We start from the raw sequence: 23,986 nt of genomic DNA on the forward strand, positions 1-23,986 counted from the left end.
ACCGCCCCATGGGTCTCCCAGTCGCAGCCGGCTGCAACAGAGCCTGGACTCAAACCAGGCTCTCTAGTGGCACAGCTAGCACTGCGATGCAGTGCCTTAGACCACTGCGCCAACTCGGGAGGCAACAATGCTATTTATATTTGAGTAGTGTAAGATTAATTAATCAAAGTACATGGAAAAAAGACCCCATGGGTCTCATAGTCGCAGCCGGCTGCAACAGAGCCTGGACTCAAACCAGGCTCTCTAGTGGCACAGCTAGCACTGCGATGCAGTGCCTTAGACCACTGTGCCACTCGGGAGGCAACAATGCTATTTATATTTGAGTAGTGTAAGATTAATTAATCAAAGTACATGGAAAAAAAGATTTTAACAAACAATTTTAAAAATCTACCTGCAATATAGTATGCTGGGGTGTGGTTTATGTTCAACTCTGGTTACTAACACTAACACTGGGTCTATTTTACACCCCTTAGTGTTAATTTAACTCTTTACCGTGTTAATGTAACTCTTGAATCGACACTAGAAATGTTACACTGAAGAACTCTGGCCACTTTGCTGTGTTTTATGAAAGGGACACATCTGCAGGCTCTCATACATTTCAAGAACCTTTTAGAATTCTGAAGAACTGTAGATGCCACGTCAAGAACCTTACACTTAACTCCAAGTTTATTTATCGGGCAAGAGTTCTCCAAGGAACCTTTATTTTTTCAGTGTAGGTGATAGGTCAAGTCAAAACAATGTGTGTGGGTGATGGCCTATGGAGGTGTCAGCCTGGCAGTAGCCAAAGCTCCCGGAAGTCCCAGTACTTCCAGAGGATAAACAGAAAAATGGCCAGTAAGACAGTGGCAGCCACGCGTGCTCTGGTCTTTATGAGCGGGGTGATAAAGTTAGCAGGGGTGGAGACGAACACTAGCACTACAGCCATGACAGCCAGGATGATGTTGATGAGTTTTCCCAGCAGGGCGTGGGCATTGGCGTTCTCCACACCCTCCCATTGCAGCATCTGCTGCTGCTGCTGTTGCAGCTCTAACCTATGGATGCGGTTCATGCATGACTCCACCGCCTCCTGTACAAACACACACATAAAATAATATGTATATACAAATACAAACACAGGCAAACATAAAGTTACAACAGCTTTACGGGTACTATAGGCTCCTTTCTGCACTCATACTTGTGTGTTTCAGTACATCTTATACATCCAGGTTTTTGCCTCTTTACCTGAGAGTCTCTGGTTCTCTCATAGGACTGGTAGGTCACTTTCTCTTCCATGCTGGCCAGCTCCTGTATCAGGTTGGACATCTGGTTCTGGTGCAGCTCTGTCAGGTCATTCAGCTGCTCCTCCAGTAGCTCATACCTGTATTTTYCTTCCTGTAGGCACTGGGTCATGTAGGAGTAGTCGCTCTGCAGCTGACTCTTCATGTCCTCGATGGCGTCCTCCATGTGAGCCTGGCTGGCTTTGATCTCCTGCAGGCCTTCCAGCCGAGTGTCCCAGGACCTGTGGTGGTGGTTCCTGGACGGCCCCAACCCCAACATCCCCCCTCCTCCCCCAGCCCCGAAATAATTACTGCTTGTCACAGAGTCACTGGAGCACTCGTCGTCACTACTGTACTTTGAGCTGGAGGCCAAGGTGACGCTGCTACTCAGGGGTACATCATCTAAATGCTCCTCCACACCATCCTCTAGCGAGTGTGTGCTGCCGAATTTGTTGCGGATCAAGCTGACAAACTCCAGGGGCTTAGACACCACAGCTGTATGAGTGAGTTCTGACACGCCCCCTTTGACACCCTCCACCACACCTCCACCAAAGCTACTGATCCCTGCTCGTACGTTAGCCCCTACATCCTTCAGCCCCTGCTGCATATCCCCCAGCACATCCTTAGGCTGCCGGCCCAGACCTTGCTATAAGGAGAGGGAGGTTATGTGGATGGGGGAAAAGGTGTCAACGCAAAAGTAGACAAATTAGACATGGAGGACTCATTTCATTTTCTTTCTCTCTTTACTCATATACACACACACACACACACACACACACACACACACACACACACACACACACACACACACACACACACACACACACACACACACACACACACACACACACACACACACACACACACACACACCTGCTGTATCTCCTTAAACTTCTTGTAGTAGTGATCTAGCTTCTTGTGCAGGTGGGCGATGGTCTGAGCAGACTTCTGGTTCTTCTTCTCAAACACCTGTTTGATACGAAAAGCCTGATGGCTGTTGGCATTGTGGGCCAGCTTCAAGTACTCTGCCACGTTGTCGTTTCGTGCCTCCTGTTCTATCCGAATCTGCTCAATGCTCTTCAGGATCTTCTGCTGTAGCTGCTCCAGAACAGCCCGTGTCCGCTGGGCCTCGGCGCCCACTGACACTTCAGCCCCCCTAGCCAGAGCTTCCACCCCGGCCACAGCCCCTGCTCCATCCACGCTGATGTTAGAGGCAGAAGCTTCAGTGGCGCCATGGCTGGCTGAGAGGGGCAGGTCAAACGTTGTCACCTCACTCTTATCCAGCTAAGTGGGGCGGGGGTGACAAAGTACAGGCAAAGAGACAGAGTGGAGTGAGCATGATTGATTACATTGCAGCATTATATGGTAAAWTGTCCCTTTTAAAGCAGAAAACGCATCACAATGTCAGATCTGGTGATTTTTTTATATATTTTTCCCAACCCCAGCCTCATATGCAGTCATTTCCTGACAGAGCTGCCTTCAAACAGGACTAGGTGCTCAATACATAAAATGTTCACATAAATACAATTTTCACATAGGCTGCTAAACTAGGAAATCATGATTTACAGTGCCTTGATTATAATCAGAATTATGTTTTTCATTGTGAAGAAACAACAGTTACATGATATGGACAAACATCTGTATTATCAATTGATAATTATATATTCTTTGAACCACAATCTAAGATTTCCAACCGTTCATTGGTCATTTCAATTAATGTAGCATCCCGTTGATTTTGGGAGAATATGAGCACAGCTGTCATACCTTTTAAACAAAAAAAATGAAGAACAATAACTGCATAGCTGAAATAGTTTTGTAGACCACTTATGACATCACCAGGTTACAGGCTGTTCCTTTAATGGAAAAGGAATGCAATAGAATGTATCTTTATGGTAATTACATTGATTATGACACAGGAAGCAAGAAGATATGGGCCTGCTCTTCATCTTGACTGTTGTCACACTCAAACATGGATGTGCTGAGCATCAGCAGATAATTTATTCCATTTAACTATAGAAGAGGTACCACCATGTTGGCATAGCCGCAGGAAGTAGGGGTGCTGGAGGAGCTGCAGCACCCTCTGATAAATTGAAATCATTTTGCCAAAATTATATACAGTGCATTTGGAAAGTATTCAGACCCCTTGACTATTTCTACATTTTGTTACGTTACAGCCTTATTCTAAAATGTAGAATATATMATTTTTCTCATCAATCTACACACAATACCCCATAATGACAAAGCGAAAACAGGTTTTTAAAAATACCTTATTTACATAAGTATTCAGATCCTTTGCTATGAGACTCGAAATTGAGCTCAGGTGCATCCTGTATCCATTGATCATCCTTGAGATGTTTCTACAACTTGATTGGAGTCCACCTGTTATATAGATATATAGACAGGTGTGTGCCTAAGGTCCTACAGTTGATAATGCATGTCAGAGCAAAAACCAAGCCATGAGGTCGAAGGAATTGTCCGTAGAGTTCCGAAACAGGATTTTGTCGAGGCACAGATCTGGGGAAGGGTATCAAAACATTTATGCAGGATTAACGGTCACCAACAACACAGTGGCCTCCATCATTCTTAAACGGAAGAAGTTTGGAACCACCAAGGCTCTTCCTAGAGCTGGCCTCCCGGCTAAACTGAGCAATCGGGGGAGAAGGGCCTTGGTCAGGGAGGTGACCAAGAACCCGATGATCACTCTGACAGCATACTGAAGTTCCTCTGTGGAGATGGTAGAACCTTCCAGAAGGACAACCATCTCTGCAGCACTCCACCAATCAGGCCTTTATGGTAGAGTGGCCAGACGGAAGCCACTCCTCAGTAAAAGCCACATGACAGCTCCCTTGGAGTCTGCCAAAAGGCAACTAAAGGACTATTAGACCATGAGAAACAAGATTCTCTGGTCTGATAAAACCAAGATTGAACTATTTGGCCTGAATGCCAAGCGTCACGTCTGGAAGAAACCTGGCACTATCCCTACGGTGAAGCATGGTGGTGGACACATCATACTGTGGGGATGTTTTTCAGCGGCAGGGACTGGGAGACTAGTCAGGATCGAGGGAAAGATGAACAGAGCAAAGTACTGAGAGATCCTTGATGAAAACCTGCTCCAGAGCGTTCAGGACATCACACTGGGACGAAGGTTCCCCTTCCGACAGGACAACGACCCAAAGCACACAGCCAAGACAACGCAGGAGTGGCTTCGGGACAAGTCTCTGAATGTCCTTGAGTGACCCAGCCAGAGGCCGGACTTGAACCCGATCGAACATCTCTGGAGAGACCTGAAAATAGCTGTGCAGCGACGCTCCCCATCCAACCTGACAGAGCTTGAGAGGATCTGCAGAGAACAATGGGAGAAACTCCCCAAATACAGGTGTGCCAAGCTTGTAGCGACATACCCAAGAAGACTCAAGGCTGTAATCCCTGGCATAGGTGCTTCAACAAAGTACTGAGTTAATGGTCTGAATACTTATGTAAAATCTATTTCAGTTTTTTTTTATTTTATGCATTTGTAAAAATGACAATCTGTTTTAGTTGTCATTATGGGGTATTGTGTGTAGATTGATGAGGGGGAAAAACKATTTAATTAATTAATTTAGAATAAATGTAACGAGCGTGCTGAGAGTCGGGAAGCAAGTTCAGGGAGTGAGTGTTTTAATAAATAAACGTAACATAATACAAAACAAGAAAACACAAACAACGCACAGACATGACAGAGGAACAGAGACAATAACGCCTGGAGAAGGAACCAAAGGAAGTGACATATATAGGGAAGGTAATCAGAGAAGTGATGGAGTCCAGGTGAGTCTGATGACAGGTGTGCGCCATAACAAGCAGCCTGGTGACCTAGAGGCCAGAGAGGGAGCACATGTGACAATAAGGCTGTAATGTMACAAAATGTGGAAAAGGTCAAGGGGTCTGAATACTTTCCAAATGCTTGTGTAACAAAATGCCATGTATAAGGACTACCATCTATGGATTATACTTTTATGTTTTGTTGCGGATGTCAGTCAACAACCTCAATTTGACCGAACAGCACTGTTTTTCAAAGTAGCTTATGTTGTGATAGGCTATTGGCACAAGCGCATTGGCCATCACCGGTGAGTAGCTTAGGCTTCGTCTTCATCATTAGGTAAGTCAGTGCATAGTTTACCTAGTAGCCGACTGTAGCCTATAATTGTATAATATTAGGAGGAAATATATAAATCTGTGTCTCTCTTCATTGGCCTGGGCCCGGTTTCTCAAAATCATCTTAAGGCTAAGTTTGTCATAAGAACCTTTGTAGGAGCATTGTTAACCCCCTAAAGTCCATGTCGGAGCCCCCGCGGAAATCTAATTAGCGTCATTAAAAATCCCCATCAAAGTCTTGTCAGTTTAAACTAGCGATACCTGTTTTCTTTTACATTGGATGCTTCTCAATCCACCGCATCTGCCTATGTAACACTTCCGCATCTGTGGTGAATGGTGACAGAGCTAGAGCCCTGTTTGTCAGACCATGAGACATCACGAAAATCGGTCTTCTCACAAAATCATCTGTAGCGTCCAAACGGTTTGGCCTACAAACTCTGTCCTCTGTGGAAAGATGAGACTCTCACGATGGTGTTCTCCATTTTGCTCTACGGCGCCCACAAGCGTCTTGGGATTCGTCTGATGTTGGTACAGCCGATCTGCCAACTTCTGTCTGTAGCGTCTGAACAGTTTGGGCTACACACTAATAAGACCCCTCTGTGTATAGGTGAGAGTCACAAACACATACATGTTTTTCTCTAGGATGCCCACAGGCCTCACAAGACTCGTCTGACTGTCCCCTGGTACCAGTTGAAGAAAACATCTATGGAGTATACATGGAGACTATTTAGTGCAAAGAATAATGGGTTAAATACATGTTTTTTTTTATTTTAATCAATTTTAGATTAAGGCTGTAACGTAACAAAATGTGGAAAAAGTCAAGGGGTCTGAATAATTTCCGAAGGCAATATAGAACAAACTTCCTTTCGATTTTTTGGAGGGGACTATCTGTTGTTTCATGTAGTGAACACACAAGATCTCCACTAGACATAGAATCAAGATGTTTATCTGTCTCTCTGACAGCAGATAACTTCAGAACAAAGTTGACTACAAATAAATACAAAGTTGCCAATGTCTTTGCAATTCTTACAAACCAGTTAAGAATAAAATTAGGCGTGAAATGAAACCTGAGATGACTGCATTAAAAGATAAATACAATAGGCTAGATAGGCCTATATCAATCATATTGAAATCAATTTCAAGTTCATTCAACTGAGTTTGATTTAGCTAATTGTAGGCTCCTATCTGCAATTTTTGCCTCAATATATTTAATGATGTTGTGTAACAACATGTGTGCAATGATGTCAAATCTACGATTTAGTGCATTATTATAGGGTAGGCTAAACATTCGAATAAGCCGCCTCAATATTTGTAGCCATATAGGCAATAATATATCTGTGAGCTGAAATAAAAAACTCCTGAAATGTTCCATATGCACAAAAAGCTTATTTCTCTCAAATGTATTTATATCCGTTAGTGAGCCTTTCACCTTTTCCAAGATAATCCATCCACCAGACATGTGTGGCATATCAAGAAGCTGATTAAACAGCATGATCACAGATGCACCAAGTTTTGAGGGCAGGTGCAATTGGCATGCTGACTGCAGGAATCTCCATCAGTGTCACACGTTGATTTGTTTCACCTGTCTTTGTGCTTGTCTACACCCCCCTCCAGGTGTCACCCATCTTCCGCATTATCCCCAGTGTATTTATACCTGTGTTCTCTGTTGACTATTCGTTTTGTCTTGTCAAGCATACCGGCGTTTTTTCCCGTGCGCCTATCTTTGTCTTGTTCCTGTTTTCGACTATTGCCTGCCCTGACCCTGCCTGCCGTTCTATACCTTGTCACACCACCCTGGATTACGGACCTCTGCCTGCCCTGACTGCCGCTCTGTACCTTTCGGACTCTGCTCTGGATTACTGACTTCTGCCTGCCCTTGACCTGTCGTTTGCCTCCCCCCGTTTTTTGTAATAAACTTTTGTTACTTCGAAACTGTCTGCATATGGGTCTTCTCCTGAGCCTTGACATTCAGAGCTGTTGCCAGATAATTAAATGCTAATTTYTCTACCATAAACTGCCTCCAACGTTGTTTTAGAGAATTTGGTAGKACGTCCAATGGGCCTCACAACCACAGGTAACCACACCAGCCCAGGTCCTCCACATCTGGGCAGACAGATGTGGAGGCTCCCCACCCACTGGGGAGCCAGGCCCAGGCAATCGGAAATATGTTTTTCACCACAAAAGTGCTTTATTACAGACAGAAGAAATATTCCTCAGCACCCTCCCCCCCTCTCAGACAATCCCACAGGTGAAGCTCACACATGGCTTGGCTGCACCCCAGTCATGTAAAATCCATAGATTAGGGCCTAATGAATTTATTTCAATTGACTGATTTCCATATATGAACTGTAACTCAGTAAAATCTTTGAAATTGTTGCATGTTGCATTTATATTTTTGTTCAGTATAGTAGCTGATCCGTCATCAGTATTGTGGAATAATTATGTTTCGGTAAGATGTGAATGGAGAAAGCTGATCTGAGAGCATCGCTGCCTTTCTTTCAATCCTATCACTATCGATACATGCTCCAACAATGCACTTAGCAAACGTTCTTTCTGTTACCGATCTTTCTGCTTGGTGTTTTGGGAAATGCATGTTACATCTTCAGGCGTTGAAAGAATGATGCATTGCTAAAACACTCGTAAGCCTATAAGTTCCCTCACTATCGGGATATTGTTTGCATTCAAGACCAGGTTGTTTCTGTTGATCTCAGCTTGTCAGTGTCAGAGTAGCCACTCATTTCTGTCATTTAAAAATATATTATGCTAATGTATTCTGTTATGTAAATGATGTGCATGAAATGTGTTAAGAAAATATACTTTTTGGGGGAACCCTGCGACAAAAAAAAAATCCCCATGTGTGGAAATCCTAAAAACACCTGTGCTCAACTGTATGTCACTCACCCCTGCAACCCCAACTCAAAACATCTTCCCAGGGCTATGTGTATTGGCTCATTCTGTAGGATTGTACCCTGTTTATTTGTTTCTCTCTTTACACTACAAACATAAGTGTAAACACCTGCAAGACACCTACAACATTGTGCTAAAAAAAAATATCATAAGCTGCTAAAGTTTTAAACTTTCAAGATGAACTGTATCATGAAAGAGGAAGGCCACGTGCCTATGCTTAGATGTTTCTGACGCGTGAAAGATCTTACAACGCCTGGATTGGTATTTTAAGTATCAGCTAACCACATATATATTTTTTTATTCTTTTTTATTTCCCCCCTTTTTTCTCCCCAATTTCGTGGTATCCAATTGGTAGTAGTTACAGTCTTGTCTCATCGCTGCAACTCCCGTACGGGATAGGCGAAGGTCGAGAGCAATGCGTCCTCCAAAACAGAACCCAACCAAGCCGCACTGCTTCTTCACACAATGCACATCCAACCCGGAAGCCAGCCGCACCAATGTGTCGGAGGAAACACCGTACACCTGGCGACCTGGTCAGCGTGCACATCATATGTTATAGCATTTTATCAGTCAATGACACAGTCAATGACGTGGTACGCAACCATTGCTTGTTGCGTTATCTGGCCTTAGCCAAAGACGTTTATAACTAACCTAAGATAGAGCACAGCCTGTCGTTTCCAATGGGAACAAATGAGTCATAGTGGGCAGAACAAGCAAGGAGGGGGACAGAGCCAAGAACGATCTAGCCTGCTAGCGAGATCCTATTTGCTCATTCTAGCATGTATTTGCATATTTCCGTTAGGGAACGCCTACTCGAAGTGCGCGTGTGCAAAAACTCAATTCGCCCTTGCACTCCTTCTAAACAACGTAATTTTTGGGAACTTTGGCAAAGGGTAACTAGGTCCCGCTCTAGCTCTAACTCAATTGGCCAATTGCACAGCTCTGGTCTGATTGGCCAATTGTTGGTAGCTTCTTGATTGGTTGGCGAGTGCAATTCTTGGAAACGAACGACATTGATTGTCGCTACCAGACATTTCCTAGCCTAGACTCACCGTTGTCAGGGTGCGTAAATAAAATACACTAGTCCCCTTTCCTGTACACGAAACACTGACAGATGCGCGCGACTCTTGGCTACATTAAGAAACACATCGCCATGTGCACCCGTTCAACGTTGCCTATATTTTTGTTTTTATTACTTATAAGCAAAATACACTTTTGGGATTCTCATATCCTTATAATTATGTTTTTAATATTGCTTGAACAGTCGATAATATTATATTTGGTTGTGATCTTTGCAAAATAAGTCTTTTGGATGCATCAGTTGTTAGCTAGAATGTTAACGCTCATTGACATAGGCTGTGTAAAAGCTAGCCAAAGATACATTTTACAGGTTGGAAGTGCTTTTTAAGTATAATGCAGTTGATTTCCGATGATGACACAAAAATGATATTTAACGGGATTTTCATATGAGCCTGAAAATCCAATTATAATCCAAAAGTAGTGTGAAATGCACTCATAAGCGACATGTAAATAGAGGGTTTTTGTTTGTTGCTGGCGTTATATAAGAGCTCCTTCGTATTCTGCCACCAATTTGCGCGCATCGCCCTCGTGCGGCAATCTTTGCAAACGCAGAAAGGTGTCTGCTCAAGCGTTTWGCACAGGAGTGGGCAATCAGTTCTCTAGGGCCTGATTGGTGTCACACTTTTTCTTCACCTCTAGCAAACAGTTGATTAATTAAATTGCATTCTGAGTTACAGTTCCTATAATGAAATCAGTCAATTAAATAAATGAATTAGACCCGAATCTATGGATTTCACATGACTTGGCAGGGGGTGCAGTCATGGGTGGACCTTGGAGGGCACCCACTGGGGAGATATGCTCAGCCAATAGGAATTAGTTATTCCACACAAAAGGGATTTATTACAGACAGAAATACTCCTCAGGCGATCCTGCAGGTGAAGAAGCTGGATGTGGAGGCGCTGGGCTGGCGTGGTTACATATGGTCTGCTGTTGTGAGGCCGGGTTGGAGGTACTTCCAAATTCTCTAAAATTATGTTGGAGGCAGCTTATGATAAAGAAATTAACATTACATCTCTGGCAACAGCTCTGGTGGACATTCCTGTAGTCAGCATGCCAATTGCACACTCCCTCAAAACTTCAGACATGTGTGGCATTTTGTTGTGTGACAAAACTGCACATTTTAAAGTGGCCTTTTATTGAACTCAGCACAGGGTGCACCATCCTCTTTAATCAGCTTCTTGGTATGCCACACCTGTCAGTTGGATGGATTATCTTGGCAAAGGAGAAATGCTCACTAACAGGGATGTAAACAAATTTGTGCACAAAATTCGAGAGAAATATGCTTTTTGAGCCTATGGAAATGTTGTATTTATTTTTTATTTCAGCTCGTGAAACATGAGCCCAACACTTTACATGTTGCGGTTTATTTTTGTTTAGTGTATATTACGAAGTGTCTTCCTTGCTCTGAAGTTGACGATCAAGTTATTGTTGGAGTTTGAGCAGCACCATGCGACCACTCCCAGTATTGTACATTTGACCGTTTAATATACTTACTGATGGCTTGCTATTTAGAGCGCCGAAATAGCTCAGTTGGGAGAGCGTTAGACTGAAGATCACGGTCCCAAAGGTCCCTGGTTCGATCCCGGGTTTCGGCAGCAGATCGGTGTCAACCATTTTCCACCATGTTTCTCTGAAACGTCGTGTGTACCTCAGCTCATTTGTTTTTGAGCACAAGTTTTTAATTTAGACCTACTTCAAGAAATTACCCTATTATCAGCTAATGGTGCAAATGTTGCTAGGAATTTTGAATAATCCTATTAAATTGCAAGTAATTAGTCAAGTAGTAATTCCCTTGTAAATTCTGTAGTCAATAAAGCATCCTCAAAATATGTTACACAATTTCACCAGGGTTGACCTATTAATTTACTGTTGCACATTATATTTACAGTGCCTTGATATTTACAGAMCCCTTGACAATTTTCCACATTTTGATACATTTTTGTAAAATGGATTAAATAAATAATAATCCTCATTAATCTACACACAATATCCCATAATGACAAAGTGAAAACTGCTTTTTAGAATTTAGCAATTGTATTAAAAATAAAAAACAGGAAAACCTTATTTACCTAAGTACATTTGCTATGAGTCTCTCTATTGAGCTCAGGGGCATCATGTTTCCATTGATCATCCTTGAGTGGTTTCTATAAGTTGATTGGAGTCCACCTGTGGTAAATTCAATTGATTGKACATGATTTGAAAAGGCACACACCTGTCTATATATTAGGTCCCACAGTTTACAGTGCATGTCAGAGCAAAAACCAAGCCATGAGGTCAAAGGAATTGAACGCAGAGCTCCAAGATAGGCTGTTGTAGAGGCACAGATCTGGTGATGGGTATCAAAAAATGTCTGCAGCATTGAAGGTCCACAAAAACACAATAGCCAAATTCCCTTGCATCCTAAAACCACGAAATTCCAGGCCTGGTCCTAGCTCAAGCCAGTTGATGACAGTTTGAATAAAGGTTTTATTTACATGGCCATAGAGTACCACAGTATGAGTCATAATACCCATAAAACCTAGTGGTCAAACAGGGAAATGGTTCCTATCATTCTTCCACCATTACAACAACAACAACAACAACAACAACAAAATCCCAAAGGGGATTTAAGAAACACTTTTAAAAAAGGGCTGTGTTTTGAGTAGGCTTACCCTTAACCTGATATGGTTAGCTGATTTTCGATCGGGTTCAAGTTCGGCCTCTGGCTGGGCCACTTCAGAGACCTGATCCGAAGCCACTCCTGCTTTGTCTTGGCTGTGTGCTTAGGGTTGTTGTCCTGTTGGAAGGTTGAACCTTCACCCCAGTGTGATGTCCTGAGCGCTCTGGAGCAGGTTTTCATCAAGGATCTCTCTGTACTTTGCTCCGTTCATCTTTTCCTCGATCCTGACTAGTCTCCCAGTCTCTGCCACTGAAAAAAATCCCCACAGCATGATGCTGCCATCACCAAGCTTCACCGTAGGGATTGTGCCACGGTTTCCTCCAGACGTGACGCTTGGCATTCAGGCTAAAGAGTTCAATCTTGGTTTCATCAGACCAGAGAATCTTGTTTCTCATGGTCTGAGAGTCCTTTAGGTGCCTTTTGGCAAACTCCAAGCAGGCTGTCTTGTGCCTTTTACTGAGGAGAGGCTTCCATCTGGCCACTCTACCATAAAGGCCTGAATGGTAGAGTGCTGCAGAGATGGTGGTCCTTCTGAAAGGTTCTCCCATCTCCATAGAGGAACTCTGGAGCTCTCTGAACCCATCGGGTTCTTGGTCACCTCCCTGACCAAGGCCCTTCTCCCCCGATTGTTCAGTTTGGCTGGACGGCCAGCTCTAGGAAGAGTCTTGGTGGTTCTAAACGTTTTCCATTTGATGATTGAGACCACTGTGTTCTTGGGGACCTTTAATGCTGCATAAATGTTTTGATACCCTTCCCCAGATCTGCCTCGACACAATCCTGTCTCGGAGCTCTACGGACAATTCCTTCCACCTCACTACTTGGTTTTTACTCTGACATGAACTGTCAGCTGTGGGACCGTATATACTGTAGACAGGTGTATGTGCCTTCCCAAATCACGTACAATCAAGTTGTAGAAACGTCTCAAGGATGATCAATGGAAAAAGGATGCACCTGAGCTCAATTTCGAGACACAAAGCAAAGGTTCTGAATACTTATGTAAATAAGTTATCTGTTTTTGAATTTTAATAAATTTGCAAACATTTATAAACAACTGTTTTCGCTTTGGCATTATGGGGTATTGTGTGTAGATTGATGACGAAAACATTTACTTTAATCCATTTTAGAATAAGGCTGTAACTTAACAAAATGTGGAAAAAAGGAAGGGGTCTGAATACTTTCCGAATGCACTGTATGGACAGTGCATTCGGTCGTTCGTTCTAAACGTTCAATTGCCAAACYTCTTATGCCTTACTTGCTAGCTAGCCAACTATGGCTAACTTACCTTCACGTCAAAAAGTGCAGCCAGAATAACAGCAAAGTAGCTGCATTTGCATTTGTTTAAGCTGTTTTCTAGTGACATTTCTTTGGGTACATCCATAACAATGAGCTAAAGAGGTGTRATTTCACCTGGCATAGAAAATGTGCTCACTCATCRGGACACTGTTGTTCAGAGGAGGTAGCCAACAACACCACTAACACAATCACTTCAAACTGAAGCTGGAAAAACTTCAAACTGCACTTGGTTTCGTTTGACCTTTTCTTACTTAACATTTTTGCAGATATATCCATAAAAATGATACCAGCTGATTCACGATTTCCACTTGCTGAGAAACACTGCCTGCCTTTCTGTCTCATCCCGACACGTTCATTACTATGGGACGGCTGGAGATCGAATTTGAATATTGAAACAATGTTGCAAATGTCAGAGAGAGAGACATCAAGATTTATACAAATCTCCACTGTTAAAAACGAAATGTTAGTCTAAAAGAAACGTGAGATAATGTCTAGATGCATTTTATAGTGGAGATCAAGTTTATAAATTGCTTGGCTGGGCTGATGAGATAGTGAATTAAATAGTCATTTTAACGTCATAGATTTAGCCAGTGGTAAGTTGAATAGACTTCGACTGGAATGCGGTTTTAACCAATCAGCATTCAGAATTAGTCCCACCCGTTGTATAATTTCCCATAATGGATAATGCAATGTTTGGTGGGTTTCTCTACTTTAAAATCACCCTGACTGGCTCATGTGTAAAATTCCAATCTTGGTCACAATCCAAGCAAAGCCTGACTCCATATCTGTCTCCTCTAATAACTGGGGTCTTATTATGTAATAGTCTCAACCCCTGTCCAAAGCCACGGTTGTGAAAGTATTAAGTTGGCATCTTTCCCCAACCCGTAACACACATAATTTTGCATTCCGAATTTCAAACCGCCTTCTGCTATTCTTCTCATTATGTGTACAGTACATGCGGTTCTAGGCAACTGCATGGCCAAGTTTTACCCTAACACATTGGTGTTAGCAACCTCCTGGTTTACAAGCGACATATCGGCCTGCAAGTCACATTATGCTGAGAGTTAAGATATCCACCAGCTGGAATTTTTATTCCTTCACAACCTGTATTCAGAATGCCTGTCAGGGTTAGGAACATTGATAAGGGACATGACCTAAACCCCTCAAACTCAAATCTGGGCCTCAAAGCCAGTTCCACTGTGTTTTTTCATTGTTCCCCTCTAATCAGSGATTGTTTTTAGACCTGGGACACCAAGTGGGTGCAATTAATGATCAGGTAGAAAAGAAACCCAGCAGGCTCCGGACTAGTAGGGTACGAGTCGAAACCCCCTTACCTAAACCATTTAAACTGGAACAACCATTTGTAACTAACTGAATGGATATGTTTAGAAATATGTATATTATTTATCTTTGTGTCGCATAATATTAATCAATAAATGTAAATGCAAAAACACAGATATTAAAAACAATCCCCCAAAATCTAGCTACAATAGAGCATGCTGGGAAATATGATAATGAGTAGAGTAAAACTGAAACCATCACAACCTGACACTCAACACTGGTTAACATCAACACTGGGGTTCCTGATTCAGAGGGGTTGGGTTAAATACGGAAGAAACATTTCAGTTGAAAACATTCAGTTGTACTACTGAATAGGTATCCCCCTTCCCTTTTATACCACTGGGTGTTAATTTCACTCCTAGAGAGTTAACACTAGACATGTTACATTCAAAAATCAACTCTAGGTAACACTGGTCAATTTGCTGTGTGGACACCCTACTCCTTACCATCTTACTTTTGACCTCTGACCTGAGAGCACCTGTTGGCAGTGGCAGTGTTGATCTCCACGGTCATGGTCAGTGTGTGTTTCATCTGTCACTACTCTGTTAGCTGCCGCTGTTCCTGTTTCTTAAGACCAGATACTGTATCACTCCTGGTTATTGAGTGAGTTCCCATCAGAGTCAACCTCCTAGATGGTGTAACACAAATATTGACCAGTGCCATATTTGTCAGGGAATGAGGCAGTCTGTGGCAAGCAATGTCGGGAGAAGAGGAATATTGGGACAGGGACACAGAAAGGTGGATTTCTGAGGAGGAATGGAGGGAAAAAGAGGAAGAAGAGGTTGAAGAGGAAAGCAGAGGTTGGATTTGAATTTGAGGAAGATGACGATAAAAATGGAGGCAGGGTGTCGAAGAAGATTGGTGTCAAGTGCAAACAGAGCGAGCCGTGCGCCAGAGTTCTGGAGTTAAAATGGAAGTGAATGAGGGCGAGTTAAGTGAGGTGGAAGGTGTGGTGCAAAGCTCGGCGATTGGCATCGATGGACATGATAAAGCAGAATCTGGTCCAGTAGGAGTGACATTTTTGGAGAAAGTATATCCTTGCCTTTTGGYGGATCCATTTATAGTTTCAGGGTGGGTAGGAAAGGAGTTGGGTGCAGTTGAATCAGTGAAGGTAACCTGTAGTGGATTTATGATATTTGTTTGTGTTTCTTCGGACCAGAGGGAGCGGGCGCTCCGTGTCACGCAACTTGAGTCAATATCTGTTTCTTGCTTTGCGCTTAGGAGTAGGGTACCATTGATGAAAGGAGTGATTTCTGGGGTAGTGTACAGATGGAGCAATTGAGCTTGAGGATTCCTGGTGTTTGTGGTGCCCGCCGTTTGGTGCGACGCAGACCTGGTGGTGAGAGTGGGGAAACAGAGGAATCCCTGTCAGTTGTTTTRAGTTCTTGAGTCTGAGTTTTTAACTGACAAAATTGTGTTAGGATATATCAGTTATCCTGTTATAGCTTTTGTGCCGAATCCACTGCAGTGTTTCAGGTGCAACGTTTATGGTCATGTCGCAACCGTGTGTAGGAAGGGAGATTCCAAGATGTGGGAAGTGTGCAAGAGGGCATGGGACCAAGGATTGTGTAGTTTTGGAGGATAACGTTGTCTGTGTCAACTGTAGGGGTGCCTATGTTGCTACGGATCGGAAGTCCGGTGCGAGAGAGGCAGATGGAGGTGGCCAGAGTCAGAGTAGTGCAGAACGGTCGTATGCTGAGGCAGTGAAGAAAGTAGAAGACGATGGGTCAAGGTTGAAGGATCCTGAGAGGATCCCTGTGAGTAGTTGATGACTATGTCAGCACAGAGGGATAGGCCAACGAGTGATACATGCAATGGGTTGGCTTCTTAGCATTCATAGCAATGGTTATCAACTATACCGCAGAAATGGAACGTAAATCACAGAAAATAGATGTTGTGGTGGCAGCTACAGAGAAGAGTTACAAGGTGTGTTGAGTGGTGGTGTCCTGTCCTCCCAGGGCCGGTGGCATGGTGCAGGAGCAGATAGTGTCAAAGTAGTGGAATAGGGTGGTGTTTTTTGTTTATTTAAATGTTTATATGTGTAGGGTTAGTTAGTGGTGCATTTGTTTTATTTTTTATTTTCCCCTTTCCTTTTTTTGGTTTTGTATCACAAAATGTAATGTGATTGAACACATACTGCCGCACAGTAGGTGGCGGTATGCACAAACAAAATGTGTAATCGCCATGATACCAATGAAGAAGAAGTTGATGAAGAAGCCATATCTGTCCATTCTCTTGAGCTGGCAGTCTTGTAGCGTTTTTTTGACTATATTAGCTATGCCCGAATAAAAGACAGTATAGGGGGGGCCATGAAGAATAGACTGGTTAACACTTATATCCACAGAAAGCTATAGAGATGTAGAATACAGTGGACTGGTTCATATTTGTGTGTGTGAGACGTACTGAATTGGCATTGCAAAGGCTCATCATACATTCAAATAAAAAATTCTATAAATTATTAATGTGAATGAATAAGGCTTTTCACCATTTGAATCCTTTGCAAATATTGTTTCTAACACAGGGTTCATCACATGACATCAAGTATTATGTGTCTTATACTGTTTAAATGTATTATGAAATTATGAGTAATAATAAAAAAGGGGAAAAAACATATTGAGGTACTAGTTCCATGAATTTGACTGTAGCATTGGCCCCTCTGTCAGACAAACAATACAACATACAACTTGGGAGGCCCAGCTGCTTCTTTTTGTTGTGTTTTTGCTGTTGTTGTGTCCATATCATATTTTACATTTTAAGAGGTTGGGGGGGCTGATGTCTAGTCCTACAGAGACTAAATGGGTCTTTGGGTTGCCCCGAGCGAGACACGTTTAATGGTATGGTACCTCGCAGTTCACTCTACCTCACACGGAAGTCTGTCTATAGCTGTTGAAATCACATGAGCCTCCCTGAGCCAATGAACATTTTGCAGGCACGCTTATGGAACTAAGTGGTTTAGTACGGCACATAATATACACGCTTATGGAACTAGGTGGTTTAGTACGGCACATAATATACACGCTTATGGAACTAAGTGGTTTAGTACGGCACATAATATACACGCTTATGGAACTAGGTGGTTTAGTACGGCACATAATAAACACGCTTATGGACTAGGTGGTTTAGTACGGCAACATAATATACACGCTTATGGAACTAGGTGGTTTAGTAACGGCCACATAATATACACGCTTATGGAACTGTGGTTTAGTACGGCACATAATATACAGCTTATGGAACTAAGTGTTTTAGTAACGGCACATAATATACACGCTTATGAACTAGGTGGTTTTGTACGACACATAATAATACACGCTTATGGAAAGGTGGTTAGTACGGCACATAATAAACACGCTTACGGAACTAAGGTGTTTAGTACGGCACATAATAAACACGCTTATGGAACTAGGTGGTTTAGTACGGCACATAATATACACGCTTATGGAACTAGGTGGTTTAGTATAATACACACCATTCGAAGGACATCAGCGAGCTGAATTCAGCCATATGTCAGACTTATAGTTTTTGTTTTTGTTTAAATGTTTGTTTTTGTTTAAACAGCCTAGTGCACTATGTAACATTTGTTTGGCCAATAACACATCCTATTGAAATGGTGTTTACAGTAGCTAGACTGTACTGTACAATCCCAGTATTCAACTCCTACCACCATCATCAGAAACACTAGTAATGCCGCCGGCCTGCTGACTCAGTGCAGACTCAGCTCCTGACCTGCAACTGTGGTGGAGCTACTGTACGCATCATGCTGTGGGCAGGGAGAGGGGCTTAGAGAGATCAGAGGGGATACACTAATGCTATGACAGTTTGAGTGTGAAAGCCCTGAGATAGCAGGGATAGATAAGGCCTTATCAGCACAGCTGTAAATTCAGTGTCACTTGCTTCAACTTTGAACCAGTGCTTACGTATTCTGTTGAATTATGTAAGCACTCTTGGAACCTCCCTGTATTTGCATTCCTACAGAGCCATTTGTTAAATGTCAAGTAGTGTAGAGATGTTCCGAGTGGATTTAAATGTCACACTGGTCTGAGTGGCTAAATCAGCGAAGCGGGTGGCGAGGACAGGATGAACCATTCGTTTCCTTCAGCAGACGCCCTTAATAGGCCCACCTCCTCATAAACCCTATATCTGAATACACTTCCTTTATCATGCATCTGGTATAATGAACTCGTGTTGACCCTATTGTACTAACAAGGCTAAACAAATCACGTACTGTAAAGTCACCCTTGTACTTGAGCAGGAGAGGAAACAGGATGGCTGACGCCTCAGAGCTGAGCTGAGAGGCAACTTCTGGCTCGCAGTTGGAGAGGTTTCTGTAGGTCAAATGGTTTAAGCTGTATCAGCTAATCACGTTCCTAGACAGGAGAGAGGGGAAGATAGAGATAGACACACAGCCATGCACACATAACCTCTGTGATGTATCTCCTATCCAATACTCTAGACATTCCACATCTTTACTCGCAAACTAGAGCCTACTCTCAGACAACAGCCCACACTCACACACACACAGGGCCAGCCCTAGCCTTTTATAGGCCCCCCACCTCGCGCGCAAAACATTCTAGTGGCCCCCCTTTTGAGCAGCTTTTAAGTAAGTCTACAGATTTTGCCATGGGGAAGAGAGCAGTTTTACAGCTGATTTCCTGAAATGTTACCTATTTTGCCAAGGAGTGTGTAGTAGGGATTTCCAAGGTGAATAAAAGAGAAGAGCAGTCACAGATAAAGTCAATCAAAACCACTACGGTTTAATACAAGTTGCCACAGGGAGACAACATCCAGCATTAGAGCACAGAACATGTCTAACTCGCCTAAGAAGGCCCTTATATTCTAATCTAACAGCACCAACCCACTGGGCAAAAACTGGTGTAATGACGTTGAATCAAGGTGGAAAACTGATTGGATATGAAAAAGTCATGAAGGAAAGGGAATTTTGTATTTTTTTCACCCAACTTCTAACCTAAATCCAATGACATGGTGACATTTTTGTTGAATTCACGTTAGTGACAAATCAACGAAATGTAAATCAAAACTAAACGTTGAACTGGCGTCTGTGCCGAGTGGGAATGTTTTGTAAAACACCTGCCGAGAGGCTTGTAGGAAGTCACAACATCAACTGCTACAGAATCACAGTGTCACAGAAAACAATAACAACCAGTGTCCTTGGTCCTTGTATCGCCAGTCCGGCGTCAATCCTTATCAACAGATATGACAACAATCCATAACATTCAGTATCAAGTCTAGTGACCATCAACATGTACATAAATGAGTGCCACACAGAACACTGGAAATCATGTGTATTACAGAAAAGGAAAACACAATCAATCTGCTAAGCATTGTCTTAATTACTATTAACTGAATGTTAACTTTATTAATCTTACATTTCCCGATTAGAGGGTGGAGAGATATTTTTGCAGGTTTAAAATTATTTTCCTGTAAATCTACACTTTTACCATGAGTTATGCCATGGTAATATGATATATACGTGAGAGTGACTAACAAAATCAATGTGGGATCCCTGGTGGTCATGGCCCCTGGGCACGTGCCCTGCATGCCTGGTCGGTATTCCACCATGATTACTACAAGTTTAGATAGCTGGCTAGAATAATTTACCAATCTAATCATTTTTAGCTGACATACTGGATTTATTTGAGAGACTGTCAGTGACAGACATAATGAGAGAAAAACTGCTGATGCACAACCACATTTCGACCAAATTGCACTTTGTGTAGTCTACTATTCTAACTATCAACAGTAAATTGAGACCCCAACTCACAGAGGCAGCTTATGTGGCTAGGGCAGGTCCTGTGAGTGAAGCAAAAGCACTCTGCAGCCTGTAAACAGATATTTCACCCACTCCCTGACGACAAACACACAAAAGCAAGTCTTGCTTTCTGGTGACACAAGGACTGCTGCACAAAACCAGGTCTAGACACCCACACCACGACAGGCTGACTATGCTTCCAGGAACTATAAAGGTGACATTTTCTGGTGCCATGACTAAACACATAATACAAAAACATTGACAACAACAACAACAACATCTAAAGGAGGTCTATGTTAAGATGCTGCAGAGCTAGACAGTAAACAACTAACTTAGCCTACATCAAGCAATTATTTAGTTAGGTGTCTTAGCTCTCACCCAAACACAGGTACAGTGTATGTGCACTGCTTGTGAACTCTGCAGAGTTGAGCTGTCACTTTAGCCAATCACACGCCAGATGTACAACAAGTTATTTTACGGAGAGACAAAAAAACGAGATTCCTGGAAGTTCTCTCAACATGTTGTTGTGGAAAGGGTGGGTTGAGAGGGAGAGAGAGGGGGGTTGAAGGGTATTTTTTTTTAAATGGCACCAAGTCAAATTTTCCCACACTGACATCTTTGAGACTTCTCGCTCAATGGACAGTGTGTGTGTGTGTGTGTGTGTGTGTGTGTGTGTGTGTGTGTGTGTGTGTGTGTGTGTGGTGTGTGTGTGTGTGTGTGTGTGCTTGTGTTAAAGGTCACATACGTAGAGTGATGGCACATTTTAGATTTATTCTGTTTGATGAGTATCAGTCAGTGCATTGCACTAGGCGTCAACCTTTCATATTCCTCTCAATTAAGGTAATCAGTGTGTGTTTATCTGTACCTTTAGACTTGGTGTGGCCTTCGGTCACTTTATGGCTAAGTTAAGCTAACAGCAGTTCTCAGTACACAGTGTCGTGCATATCTTAGTGCTTTGTCCCTCCACAACCTGCAGCAAGAGAACTTTCCACTGTGTCCCACATGGGGGTCCAATTCGGCCCGCGGGTGGTTTAAGTAAATCATTTWAAAAATATATATGTTTTTGTATAAAAAAAATGTACAAACATTTTTTKGGGGGGGAACAAACTCAATGTACTTAAAAATGACTAAAACCAAATGGAAACTGTAGAAATGATAATGGAGCAACATACATACTATGTCCAGCTCGCTAATAATTAACCAAATGAAAGCTAGACAGTCAGAGAGTATCAAAACGTATTTGAACATTTTGATGGACAGAAAATATAACACATTTTCATTGTGGCCCTCCGGACCTTGTTGCAGGCCAAATACGGCCCCCGGGGCAAAATTTGTTTGACACCCCTGGTTAACTGGGTAGAGAGAGTCAGGGTTAGTACAGCATAAGATGAACAGTATCATTACTGAGAAACTCAGATGAGCCCTGTGAAATGTACTCTCTGAACTGTGTTGCAGTGGGGAGGGGTACTGGGGGGGTTGGGATAATAATCTTAGTTCAAAGGATTCCTAAATGAGCGCCATCACTACAGCAGAAGCAGCTTTGATTGCATTTTGGTGTGGCGATTTACAAGGTATAGAGATATTTGGGAAAATGCCAAAACCCCTTTAGCTACTCAACCAAGGGATTTGTTTGATTGGCAGGCCTTTTATCACAGACATGCAACACTTTATACACAGATGTCATTTTATGAGGAGTGGGGCCTGTGACAAGAATCAGTTCTGAATGTTCGTTTGATAGCAGCGGCTCACATCATTACTAGCCCATGTGAGTCCTTCATCAACCTTCCTTTGATGATGTGATGGCGTTGTGTTGTTGATGTAGGGAGGTGTAATGTGAGATGCTATGTGGCATGACTTGGTGGTTGTAATTTTCCTTCAGAGGGACTTCCAATACCAATATGTCAAATCAAATGTTATTTTTATTTTTCACATGCGCCGAATACAACAGGTGTAAATGCTTACTTAAATGCTTACTTACAAGCCCTTAACCAACAATGCAGTTCAAGAAATATAGTTAAAAAACGATTTACTAAATAAACAAAAGTTTTTAAAAAAGTAACACAATAAAATAACAATAACGTGGCTATATACCGAGCCAATGTGCAGGGGTACAGGTTAGTCGAGGTAATTTGTACATGTAGGTAGGGGTAAAGTGAGAGAGGAGAGGTTGAAAACGTCAGTGAAGACACTTGCCAGTTGGTCCGCGCATTCTCTGAGTATACGTTCTGGTAAGCCATCTGGCCCCGCGGCCTTGTAAATGTTGACCTGTTAAAAGGTCTTGCTCACATCGGCTACGGAGAGTGTGATCACACAGTCGTCCAGAACAGCTGGTGCTCTCATGAATGCTTCAGTGTTGCTTGCCTCGAAGGGAGCATAAAAGGTATTTAGCCCATCTGGTAGGCTCGCGTTCCTGGGCCGCTCGCGGCTGGGTTTCCTTTTGTAGTCCGTAATAATTTGCAAGCCCTGCCACATCCGACGAGCGTCAGTGCCGGTGTAGTAGGATTCAATCTTTATCCTGTATTGACGCTTTGCCTGTTTGATGGTTCGTCTGAGGGCATAGCGATATTTCTTATAAGCGTCCGGATTAGTGTCCCGCTCGGACTCATTAAAGAAAAAATATTGGTCCAGTTCAAGGTAAGTAATCACTGTTCTGATGTCCAGAAGCTCTTTTCGGTCATAAGAGACGGTAGCAGTAACATTATGTACAAAATAAGTTACAAACAATGCGAAAAAACACAAAATAGTTGTTTAGAAGCCAGTAAAACTGCAACCATCCCCTCCGGCGCCATTCTTTCACGAATGTGGTATGTGTCAGGGAGCATGAGCAACAGGGTGCAACATTTTCCTTAAAAATGTTCCTGTCTGTCCATTGACCCTTGTGTTGGAAACTGCATGTATTTATCACATGGGAAAGGAACTTTACGTGGGCTCAGGCACTAGAGGCTGCTGTTGGACATCTCCACGGGTTACTATTGCCGTGACCTTAAGATCATATCATATCTCCTGTAGCTCTTGGGGAATGAAGACGGAACAGAACAGGACGTGGTCTGCTGGGGAATGAAGACGGAACAGAACAGGGCGTGGTCTGCTGGGGAATGAAGACGGAACAGAACAGGGCGTGGAGAGGGAGAAGTGTGTGAAGTATATGTGTGTATGTGTGTGTACATGTGTGTGTACATCAGCAGAAACTCTAACTCTTATAGCCCCCTAAATCTCTGTGGGGAGGCCATATGACTATAGTGACCACTCCATAAGTCCTAGATGACAGATAATAACTGGTGTCCAAAACCAAACAGTAATAGTGACATAGAGTATATAGAGGCTATGGCAGCTAGCCCATCTTAAACAGCTGTCCCACCGTCAACCACACCACACCTCAGTATTGCACTATGCTGATTCATGCATGGGTTTTCACTGACACAAGGATGAGGTGTAATTTCTGAGAAGGCCAGAATAATTAGAGTGTGTGAACATGTCACAGTGGCTTTGTGAGGTGACATTTAGTGTGTGTGTGTGTGTGTGTGTGTGTGTGTGTGTGTGTGTGTGTGT

General features: G+C 42.8%; 1 protein-coding gene and 1 non-coding gene across 2 annotated transcripts in view; one reads left to right on the forward strand and one right to left on the reverse strand.

Moving 5' to 3' along the window:
* Positions 1 to 646: 646 nt before the first annotated feature.
* Positions 647 to 23,986, reverse strand: part of LOC111974763 (transmembrane and coiled-coil domains protein 2-like) — a 65,727-nt gene continuing 42,387 nt past the window's right edge. Inside the window, exons 4-7 of the mRNA XM_070442876.1 lie at positions 18,893 to 18,992; positions 2,130 to 2,540; positions 1,222 to 1,902; positions 647 to 1,066 (exon numbers count right to left, since the gene is read on the reverse strand). Coding sequence (XP_070298977.1) covers positions 767 to 1,066; positions 1,222 to 1,902; positions 2,130 to 2,540; positions 18,893 to 18,992 — 1,492 coding nt within the window. The 3' untranslated portion in view covers positions 647 to 766. The remainder of the gene's footprint in view (positions 1,067 to 1,221; positions 1,903 to 2,129; positions 2,541 to 18,892; positions 18,993 to 23,986) is intronic.
* trnaf-gaa (transfer RNA phenylalanine (anticodon GAA)) lies at positions 10,890 to 10,969 on the forward strand. The gene has a single exon. It is a non-coding gene; the product is annotated as a tRNA-Phe (tRNA).

Source organism: Salvelinus sp. IW2-2015, linkage group LG1 (genome assembly GCF_002910315.2).
Source record: "Salvelinus sp. IW2-2015 linkage group LG1, ASM291031v2, whole genome shotgun sequence".
Taxonomy (NCBI): Eukaryota; Metazoa; Chordata; class Actinopteri; order Salmoniformes; family Salmonidae; genus Salvelinus; species Salvelinus sp. IW2-2015.